This window comes from Ornithodoros turicata, chromosome 1 (assembly GCF_037126465.1).
Source record: "Ornithodoros turicata isolate Travis chromosome 1, ASM3712646v1, whole genome shotgun sequence".
NCBI lineage: Eukaryota > Metazoa > Arthropoda > Arachnida > Ixodida > Argasidae > Ornithodoros > Ornithodoros turicata.
Genome location: NC_088201.1, coordinates 66,226,471 through 66,237,841, shown reverse-complemented (window position 1 = coordinate 66,237,841; position 11,371 = coordinate 66,226,471). Strand labels below are relative to the sequence as shown.

General features: G+C 45.5%; 1 protein-coding gene across 1 annotated transcript; it reads right to left on the bottom strand.

The window, feature by feature from the left end:
* Positions 1-351: 351 nt before the first annotated feature.
* Positions 352-10,219, bottom strand: LOC135399966 (neuronal calcium sensor 1-like). The gene is made up of 4 exons (XM_064631698.1): positions 9,991-10,219; positions 9,513-9,746; positions 8,244-8,453; positions 352-535 (listed from the first exon to the last, which is right to left on the bottom strand). Exons 2-4 carry the CDS (start codon positions 9,743-9,745, stop codon positions 352-354), a joined length of 627 nt encoding a protein of 208 aa, XP_064487768.1. The 5' UTR covers position 9,746; positions 9,991-10,219.
* Positions 10,220-11,371: the final 1,152 nt, after the last annotated feature.

The window sequence follows — 11,371 nt, the reverse complement described above, 5'->3', positions numbered from 1 at the left end:
CCCTCACAGGAGAAAGACGCCAAACGCAGGAGACTTTCTCCCCTGTGTTGAGCGACCGCTTTTGTGCGAGTGAACTGCGTCCGCGTTGAATGAAATATGGCAAAAATAGCATGTTTCAGATAAAAGTCATCCTTGAGAAACATTCTCCATCGAGAACTCCGAAGGTTTTCGGGAGTCTCTTCATAGTTCCTTCAGTGTACAAATACAGGGCACTAACGCAGGAATAGGCGTTTCTATGCAAAAACGTTAGCCGTACATGAGGCCGCTCAAAAGTTCCGCGCTGTATGCTTCTGGTGCCGACTAGCGCTTACATTGTCAACTATCGAATGTGGAAGATGTGCTTATGGTGGGCTAGAGAAACTCTTTATTTGGGTTTTCGTCGACAATTCTCGAGAAAGCACCCAAAGATCGTGAATAAACCTGCAGCACATTCTTCATGATCCAACGGTCGTTCTTGAACACTTGCCGGAAGTCCTCGCGGCTGATCTTGCCATCACGCTTTATGTCTAGGCGACGGAACATGGTCTTTGTCCGACTGCAGGAGGACAATGTCAGAATGTCATTTCATTGAATCTTTCATTTTGCCCGGATTTAATACGACACCAGGTGCATTTCCCGGGTTAGTTCAATACTGTTGCAGCCTCCAGTACTAACTCTCACTCGGGTAGACCAAAAGAGGCAATATCAATATCACCGGCCCAGTATAACCAAATAGAATTTCAGTTCCTCCCTGCCTTGCTAAGCAGTTTGGGAGGTATTAAAAAAAGACAAAAGAACCACTTTCACCTACATGTTGCTGCAGCGAGTAAGTACCTACAGACATCAAAATATTCCAGACTAGGATGGCAGTGACCCCATTTCCCCCACTTGCAAGATCTGTGTCTACGACCATGGTGATAAAGTACGGGCGAAATTGTTCGGGTTTTCAAGAGGAGACAAATTGCTACATTACATACACTGTCTAGGAACAGAACAATTGGCAGGGCTTCCAAACGCCCAGAAATCAATGAAATTAAAATACTCAGATATCGCTGAGGCATCAATGGTACTGGGGTCAGTACCCGCATCTGAACCCTTGGGATGATAGTGATAGGAATGGCCTGTGCCCGAACTACTATAGGACGAGTCATAGATATTGATACCTTGAGCTATTGATATCTTTGGTTTGGATTCGTTGTTTTATCCGTTGGTCTTCAATCCTCGAAATAAATTCCCATATGTTCGTTGGTCTGTAGCCAACGTTGAGCCAGACCTTGGATCCCATCGCTATACCAGTCCTTGAGTTCAGCGGCAAAGGTTTTCAGGACTCCAGCTTCCCTTCCCCATTACCTCACTGCCACGACGGAAGTGAGCCATTGGACGGGTGGTAATCACAGCGCGAGGTCTCCGCTATGCGCTAGAGTGAGACATTGCTTTGCGGTATTCAGCTCCTGGAATGTTTGCTGGGTCGACCGTGCCACATGTAGGCAAGCATTGTTTTGCCACGGGAGCATCCTCTTCGGTCGTCCAGGGCTTCCATGCTCAGGCTGCCAAATTTGTACTTAGCACATCATCGTCTTGCCGTGACGTTACTCACGGCATTTTCGCCCTTTGCTTCCTAGACGTTTCGTGTGGGATCGTCGGCGTGTATTCAACCACATTCGAACACGCGGATGGATTGCATTCGCTCTGCTAGGAGAGCGCCACAGCCATCGGGCGTCGGAAGGGTACAAATATTTATGACTCACCCTAGCATGATACAACTACATGCATGACGATGGGATGAGGTGATTCACCGTGAGAATTGCGGTACCATACCTCAGTGCATGTGGGTTAATATATGAGTGAGATGACGATGAAAAAGAGGAGGCATACACACTCGCACACACACACATGACACACGCAAATGAGATATCACACACGCTGGTGCGTCGTAACTGGTGGGGATAGTAGTTCATCCGGTCGGTCGCCGGAGATGTAATGCTGTGAAGATCACATATCCGCATTCATCCAGCATGATACATCAAGTCATGCATGCCCACAAATCCAGTCTTGCTCTCACTTACCCATTCATTCACGAGACAGGTTTTGTTTGATCTAGGCGACAAAGAAAGACATTTTGCTGATGCATCTATCAGCTGGGGACAGCACAACCCAAATATATACAGGGCGTTTCACCTAAAGTGATAAAAAATTCGAATTGGCGACGTACTCGCCGGAGGATTGTGGGACTTTCAGCAATTAGCTTCTGGAAACTTTTGCCACCACTGAGAAAGGCTTTGGACAGTTTTTAATTGCGGGAAATTTATTTTTGTCAATTGAACATTGAAAATTGCCAAGCGAACCTCACTTTCTTTTACTGAAATATGAAGTCCTCCACGGATAACTGCAGACCCAACAAAAACTATGCACAGTATCGCAAAAGAAATAGTCGAAAAAAATTAGTAAAAATTACGCTTTAGCCCCGCCTGTTTGATTTTCTCAAAGAAGCGCGCGCGAAATGTGCGTCTAGAGGAAGAAGTGTCCCTGCCTTCATTTGTTTTGCATTCTTTTTGATAAGAAGGTTCTTTTGTTTCCTTTGTGATAAGACGGTTGTCACCAGCGTCAAGGACAAAGCGGGGGAAAGAAAGGTAAAACAACCCAAGCAGCACAATGTACTGAAAGTCGAGTGCAATAGGGGTGGACGGGTAGGTGGAAGGCCTTGAACAGATTCCTGAAACTAAAGAACATTGATAAGACACATACCGTCCACCCCTATTGCACTCGACTTTCACAACATCGTGCTGCTTGGGAAGAGTCGGGAACACTTCCTCCTCTTCCCGAATCTTCCGTGCGCTCTTCTTTGCGACAATCAAGCAGGCGGGGCTAAAGCGGAAATTTCACAAATCTTTTAAAACTATTTCTGTTGAGATACTGTGCATAGTTTTTGTTGGGTCTTTGGTTATCCATGGAAGACTTCACATTTCTGTAAAAAAAGTGAGATTCGCTTGGCAATTTTCAAAGTTCAATTTAAAAAAAAAATTAGTGCAATTAAAAATTGTCCGAAGCCTTCCTCAATGGTGGCAAAAGTTACCGGACGATAATTGCCGAAAGTCCCACAATCCTCCGGCGAGTAGGTCGCCAGTTAGAATTTTTTTATCACATTAGGTGAAACTCCCTGTATATGGGGTGATTTCACGCCGGGTCAGGCAGGGTGGTCCGGTCGACCTCTCAGATTTTTCCTTTCCAAGATACATATTGAAGCCTAGCGCTTAGGAAGTACATTGGCGAAGAAAATAGCTGAAAACATCGTGTAGTTTTTTTTTAAAGTAGTCTTCAAGAATGACCATCTAGACCACTGCATCTTTGAGGTTCTAGGTTTTGCAGATGTCTAGATTAAAAATCACAAAGTCGCCTTATTTGCAAAAAACGCTTTTCTGCAAACTGCTTTTCTGCAAATACCGGAAAGTTAACACGAGCAACATCGTCCTATTTGTCTGTAAACACTCTTTCCATTCGTGTAAAACACCTTGTTGGAAAGTCTCGGACATACTTCCTAACGCGCGTTTAGTGAGGGGTGGAACGGCAAAAACGCGCAACTTCGGTAGCGTATTCTCCATATTCGCCCACTCGTGATGTAGTTCGTATTCCTCACACATGTTCTTAATGACAAACTCACGTAACGTACTGAAAAAAAAAAAAAAAAATCACTTCAAAAGTGGGCGAGGCTCCGTTGCGGACACTCAAAAGTAACCCCATCACAGCAACATGTATGGCGCGGTGTCGAAGCCGCGGTAGCGTTTTATGAAGCCGTAATTTGACGATGGTCACACGCAAGGTGCTAACTAAGAAGCTGCGCATTTTCTGCAGGATGCATGAGATCATGTGTCATAAAGCAGTGAAACATAATCCGCTTTCCGAGTAGATATTCGAGAGGAGGTCGAGAGAAGAGGAGAAGGCGCCTCTTTCCGTAGCGCCTGTTGGCTTCCTGCCACTTCATATAGGAAGAACACTTCATATTCCTGCTGTGTGTGAGAACACAAAAACCTCAGTGCTCCTTTGCAAGGGCGTAGAATGAACAGAGCTCACAGCGCAGACCGCGTGTGTTCTGTGTGGGCTACGGTGGTAAGAACTACGAAGCACAAGGGGGGGGGGGGGCTACCTAAGTACAACAATTTCTTGAGCCTGTGGGTTTGAACTCAGAATAAAAGCGCTAAAAACAGAGAAAGGGACGGACAGAGAGAGAGAGAGCGCGCTACGTTGCTCTCTGTCCGTCCCTTTCTCTGTTTTTAGCGTTTTATTATGAGTGACAAGCTACCTAGTAGCAAAGTGCGTGTTTACTGCAACGGAACACGGGAAGAGTGGATGCGATGGTGTCGGTGGCGTAGTTAAGCACATTGCCACACTGTACAACCTGAGATGTACGGCAAATAAGGTAATTAGAAATGCGAAGCTGCCCAATATTCAGATGCTTCATCTGCCCGCGCAAAGTATCGCAAACTTTCGTACAACCAGAAAACGAGAATGATAACACCTCCAGCGCGTTCCTAGAATACAGTGTGGGAAAGCAGGATGAACAGGTAATGACGTTCGTGAAGTGTACCCGGCAAAGACTTCGAAGAGTGGATGGAGGAAAGTAGCATTCCACTGTTAGACTTTGTCCCCTTTTCTGCTTGTCATCATCAAGGACAGCATAGGTGCTTTCCATTTGTGTTTTGCGCGTATGGCCCACGTTCATGTCGACCTACGGAGCGTAATTCCTGTCTTTGTGTATTGATATTTGAACTTCGTTTCGTAATAAACCAGAAGCTCACTATCTCAAATATAACATGAAGCCACGAAGGGACGAACGTCCGCTGTCCCCCTCGCTGCGCCCGTCACGAACCAGCCACGGCAGGGGTGTGCGGAAAGCCCGAAAATGAACTTCAGCCACTTTTAAAGCGATCTTTTTTTTTTTTTTTTTCAGTACGCTATCTGAGCTTGTCACCAACAACATGTGTGAGGAATATTATCTACGTCATGAATGGGCGAATATGGAAAATACGCTACCGAAGTTGCGCGTACTTGCCTTAACACGCCTCACTAAACTCGCGTTAGGAAGTATGTCCGAGATTTTCCAACAACGTGTTTTACACGAATGGAACGATGTCACTCATTTTAATGTTCTGGTAATTACAGAAAAGCAGTTACGCGCCGAAAAAGTTTATCATCATCATTATTATTATTATTTTTTTGCAAATCAGGCGACTTTGCGATTTTTTATCTAGCCACCTGCAAAACCTCGAACCTCAAAGACCGAACAAATAGTACAGCAGCACATAGGCAATAACTGTGGAAAAAATTAACGGCGTAGCCTTAATGGTTACGAAGATACGAGGCCTGAAATTGGTGAGGAAGCGCAGTGCTGTAAATAGTCGTTCTTGAAGATTATTTTTTGAAAAATAACTATAAGATATTTTCAGCTATTTCCTCCGCCAATGTACTTCCTAAGCAGTAGGCTTCAATATATGTTGGAACCAAAGAAAATCTGACAGGTCGACCGGACCACCCTGCCTGACCCGGCGTGAAATGACCCTATGAACCAAAATCAGGGTGTACTGGCACCAGAGCACATTGGATTTATCGCGAATAGGTCACCGGTACTTTCTAAGAATCATGGAAAAAGGGTCGACTTCCGTGTCTCAACTAGCAGACGACGCACGCTATGGGTGCTGGAGGTGGATGTGCCTGGCTCTACAAACTTCTTTAGAAAGCGGCAAAACGCGACTGTCAGATCCTGACTAATAGACTGTTTTTCTCTCTCTGTATATAAACTAATTTACCGACGGTAAGCACGCACGTAATGTAACATTGAGCATAACGGCTGCAACAAGCCATACCAGTCATTGTAGTCATGAAGTCAGCCCTTCACAACAGCGCAACAGCCACCCATACTGCTTCTGAAGCGACTGGGAAACCAATTTTAAACACGCAGTAATCACAAAGCACCTTGCCTATCGGAACCTGTGAGTCACTTGACACGGAAGCGATGACACTGACGTCATTTCCGCACGAAATTACCGGTGACCTGGTGGTGGTGATCAGTGATCACCTGGATGTCTGGAGGCTGAAAGTAATTATGTTGGACGGTGATTGCCTCGGCTATTCTCATTTCTCTGTAGCTACATTAAATGTCGCCTGTCTCTTGCAGCAACCGAGATAGAGGCGGGTGTATCCCGTTTGAAACCCTTAAAATAACCTTTCAAAAGTAAACGCGTAATCAAGTAACCACTGTTAAGAATAAATCTCCGAGAATATACGCTTAAAAATCAACGCACAAAAATAATCGCTGAAATATCCCCGCGTAAATAGAAACGCTAAGGAATCCACGGTTAAGAATATATCGTTCAAAATAAATCATTTCAGAATCCCCCCAAATCCACCCTACGGTTGCTACAGTCACGTGGATGACCGCGAGTGAAATGGACAATGCGCTTCGAGAAATAGTCCTGAAGTCGGCGAATTTCATTGGGCTCCTAGCACGAGTATACTTCGTATTTCGATGCTTCGTACGCGAAACAACCGCGCTCCACTTGAACGTCAGTGTAAGGCGAACTGAGGACACATGCACGAACGAACGAGCGCTCAACACTGTTACATTTCCTATCCGTGCTTTGTTAGGCAATATAACGCGAGACATGCATATAATGCACAGCCTTTCTACCCTAGAAAAGAAAACGTAGCAACAACACATACACACACACACACACGAAAAAACAAACAAACATGGCAGCCGTGGCATTCCACTAGGTAGGGGGTGAGTGCCAACAAGGGCCAAACCACCAATGTAAGCTACATCGTACTGCTATCCTCTGCGTAGAGATACATATGTATTACTCCGCTGTCGTGTTGGCCTACAGGATATATTTTGAAGCAGTTTATGTTTAACGCTATATTTTTAAACAGTTTATTTTTAACGATATATTTTGCAAATTGCAACGCTATATTTTTCATGGCGGATTCTTGAGCGATTGTTATTTGGGTGGATTTCTGCGTGGTTGATTCCTTATCGGGGAATTTTGCGCGGTTTATTGTAAAACAATGTGTTTTCAAAGAGATCGTCTGAAGGATTTATTCTTACAAAGATTTATTGGTGTAACCCCCCATAGCGCCTACACTTAAACTGTGAACCACAGTTGGAAATAGCTAGAGGGCAACTGTCACTACTCTAGAGCTACAGGGTGTCTTTTTTTTTAATACAGATTTTCCATTAAAACACTATAAGGGCTATAGACATCCTGTTTTCAATTCTGTCACCTCTAGGCCGGCGGACGTTCTTGGCAATCTGTTACTCAATCGTCTAATGTCGAATTACCTAAAAATCGTTAGTTAACTTTTTAATTATAAAAAGCTACGAAGTTGTCCCAGTGAGAACATCTGGTCCCTTCAGTCATCTGATACCGTAGTTGTTTCCAGAACAAAAATCCGTTCGATAGATCGTCCGTAAGAAATTCGTGAAGGAACACCATTTTTTTGTTTAATTTGTTCATTGCGCATCCCCAGAGACGCGTCTTCCCTTCACTCCCAATGTGAGAAGGTGAAGGAGCACACTGCCGCCTCATGCGTCGAAGATGAGCTTTAACTTGCGGAGAAAAAACAAAACAAAAACAAATGTATCGGGTGACGCTATCGGAACTGCCCTTATCTTGGGTTGCATTTTCTGTTTTCTTTTAATCTTTTTCCAGGACGCAAGAGGCGATAGTGTGCTCTTTCACCCTCTCACATTGGGGGTGAAGGAAAGACGCGTCTCCGAAGATGCGCAATGAACAAAATAAAGAAAAAATTGTGTTCCTTCACGAATTTTTTGCGGACGATCTATGGAACGGATTTTTGTTCTGAAAACGACTACGATACCAGGTGACCGAAAGGAACAGATGTTTGCATTGGGACAACTTAAAAAGTTAATTAACGATTTTTAGGTAATTAGTCATCCGACGGTTGAGCAACAGATGACCAAGAACGTCCGCCAGCCCGGAGATGATAGAAGTGAAAACAGGATGTCTATAGCCCTTATAGTTTTTTAATGAAAAATCTGTACCGAAAAAGACACCCTGTAGAACACAACGCAGCAACAAGACAAAGACGCACAAGGAAGACAACGGCAGAACTGCGTTTGTGCGTCTTTATCTTGTTGCTGCGTTGTGTTCTAGATCATGAAATACCAACTACCCCACTTCAAAACCTTGGCTGCTACTCGTAACACATGTCACTGTTGTGAGACGAAAAATATTGTGGGAGGCTTTGACCTGCGTATAAGCTGCAGCTTTGTCTCCTCTATGACGAGCGATTCCCCATGCAGGTTCCAGAGGGCCTCGACAACGTTGATCAGCTCGTCGAGGGTTAGGACGCCGTCTCCCTTTTGGTCGAACACGTCAAACGCCCAGTTAAGCTTCTCGTCTGGGCTACCGGATACGGACACCGATATGGTTTTCACGAAGTCGCGAAATGTCACGTAGCTGGAACAAACACAGTAGAGAGTTTTAGCAAACCGGATTTTGCAGCTCCCGATCGGCAACAAATACGGTGAATGCCAACCGATCGTATCCGGGGCAACGCCGGCGCGAACACTTTTAGTAAACTGGGGTGAACGGCGCTCGCCCCCGGCGTTCGCAGGGGGCGAAGGGAAGACGCGTCTCTGAGATGCGCAATGAACAAAATAAAGAATATAATGGTTTTCCTTCCCAAACCTATCGAACGGATTTTTGTTCTAGAAACGGCATTGGTATCAGGGAACCGGAGGGACCAGATGTTCGAATTGGGACAACTTCGTAGGTTTTATAACTAAAAAGTTAATTGTCGAAAGTTAATGAAGACATTGCTTTAGGAGTTTGATGGTGCCCTCCTACGGAGTGCGCTTCAGCATATACTATATTGCAATTGATTTCATCACGGAAAAAGTGATCTATTTTTAAAAATTCTGTATACATTTTGCCGGAACACCTTGTATATTCTTCGGAAGTAGGCCACTGGGAGATCAGAAAGAAAGCTCTCAAACCCATATCAAGAAGAAGAAGAAAAAAGTCTGGCTCCGGTCGCTCTTTCGCTTTTGAATGCCTTGTCGTCAGCGATTGTAAATCGCTTTCTAGCAGGTGCCACCGTAGCAGACGACACAGCCATGATAAAATTTGCTACCGTAAATGTCTCCCGTAATGGCGGCTAGCGAGCGGAGCTCCGGCGACGGCCGGAGAGATACGGTGATGGTGACGTCATCTGAGCATGCGCAGTTGCGTGGCCATGCCGACGGTAATCTACCGTGCAGGAGGACGCAGTTTGCTAAAACTCTCTAGTAAATTAGGAAGGGTACAGTGCATCGTTATTTATCATGAGCAATGTTTTTAATTTTTAGCTTATTAGCCAATGAGAGCCTTAGTTGCATACAAGTTGCGCATTCTGTAATCAGGGAGGAGCGCAGTACGCACCAAACACAGCTGGGAAGTGAACAGACACACAGAGATCGATAGACGCTATGACAGTCTACACAAATAAACATCTACCGTATTCCAGATAGGCCTTACCCGATGCGTCTCTTGTCCATGGCGTTGAAGACATAGTCAAGGAATGTCTCGGGATGCCCTGAAGGGAACATACTAGCGAAAACTGTTTTCAGTTCCTCTCTGGTAAAGAAGCCACGGGGGAAATCGGTCAGGAACTCTCTATGCCATCGCCGGAGAATGCTCTGGTTCAGGCCCGTGCTTTCCACCAGTTCAATAAGTTCATCCCCTTGCAACCTGCTTGATCTGCCGCCCATGCTACTGAGAAGAGACGTACACTTACATGAAGAAATAGTGTGCAAGATCAACAATGTAACCAAGGCAGCAAGTTAAGACACGTATGACAATGGACAACGGACAGTAATCTTTGACAGCTAGTGGTACGGTGGTGAATACGTTTGCCTCGTTCCCCTGTATTTGCGTATTGCGTACAAGCACTTCAAACAGAAAATAAAATGAAGCGACGATCATGTTACCGAGGCCCAGAGAAGAAGAGACGTACCTTACAGACTTCCTCACTTGTAACACAACAATTTGAAAGAGCCTGGGTTCGCCCCGCTCCCAGAGCCTCAGCTACGGCATAACGTTCTTCCTTCTCCGCGGAATTTTAAAGCTGCCGGTAGCTTTCAAATTTCCCGCCGTCTCGCGTCAGTTTCATTGCGATCCAGCTGCACGTGAGCTCATCCCGCTCAGACAACTGGGATTGGTGATGTGGATTAATGACGACGAGAGCACAATGATGCGACCTGAGAAAATTTCTTCTTCTTCCTCACAGACATTGGCCGTGATCCACAAAGGAAGATTGGCCAAAGCTATATAATATAATGGTACTGTGATGTTACACGTAAGGTTTGTCCTGCGCAGTGTGGCGACATGTTGGACGTGCCGCAGGGTAGGACTGCGGATAATTTGGACCACCTGAGGTTCTTTTGACGTGCGCCGGAAATCTCTACTGAGCAAAGCTATTAATATACTAAGAGTAATCGGGAATTTGAATGTCTTTGAGCAGCCCAGTACGACGGGCTGTGCGCTCCGCGCGTCGACGGTATGCCCGCAGCTGCTCAACCCTAGGGTTTGCGCCGAGATGTCCAGGGACAACTTTAACATCCTTGCTTGATGAACGAAGGGACTCCTCGATGCCTCCTGCCATCTCGTCTACCGAGAGGTCATGTCGGGTGCTGGAGGAACACAAGGCGCGAAAGCACTAGACGCAAAATGCTGACCAATCCGTAATCGTTACAACTTTATGCCGTTGTTTCTGAAAACCAATAAATATGAGAAGGTGATCATCACTCCCCCGACCGTCCAGGCCAACCGCCCACGACAGGTACCTGGATACATCCTTCGAGCAAAGAGAAAGGTATAGAGAGCCTGCCCGAAAACACCGGCTGAGGAACGTAGAAGACCCATCATTGAGAAGATGAAGTCGCAGATCCTCTATAACGTCCGCCCAGATTTTGCCGCAAGTGTCAACATTTCTGCTACCCCACAATGGATGGTGTGCGTTGACATCACCACCAACAACAAACGGGGCAGGGAGACAGGCAAATATATCCCTAATATTGCGAGCTGTAACAGTAGCCGACGGTGGAATGTACAGGCTCACAACAGTCAGTACGGTACGGCCCATGCGTTCTCTACACTTTATGTAGTCAAATGGGTCACATCGAGAGTGAATCAGTGCCGAGGTCAGGTCATTTCTTACGCATATGATAGTTTGAGACGGAGATATGATGTCCAATGTGTCACACATTGGACATCATATCTCTAATCATATATCCACTAAGTCGAAAGTCTTGGGGGACATACGCTTCGCAAATGGCAAGTACAGGTGTCTGATACCGAAGAACGAATGTTTTCAAGTCAGGTAGCTTATTCCGAAG

Bases quoted from the DNA above. Each gene is read 5' to 3' on its own strand.
- LOC135399966 (XM_064631698.1), bottom strand. From the start codon at position 9,745: ATGGGCGGCAGATCAAGCAGGTTGCAAGGGGATGAACTTATTGAACTG. The intron at 8,454-9,512 runs GTAAGGCCTATC...TGTTTGTTCCAG, and splicing joins ATGGACAAGAGACGCATCGG to CTACGTGACATTTCGCGACT. The intron at 536-8,243 runs GTCAAAGCCTCC...GTCCTCCTGCAG, and splicing joins AAGCTGCAGCTTATACGCAG to TCGGACAAAGACCATGTTCC.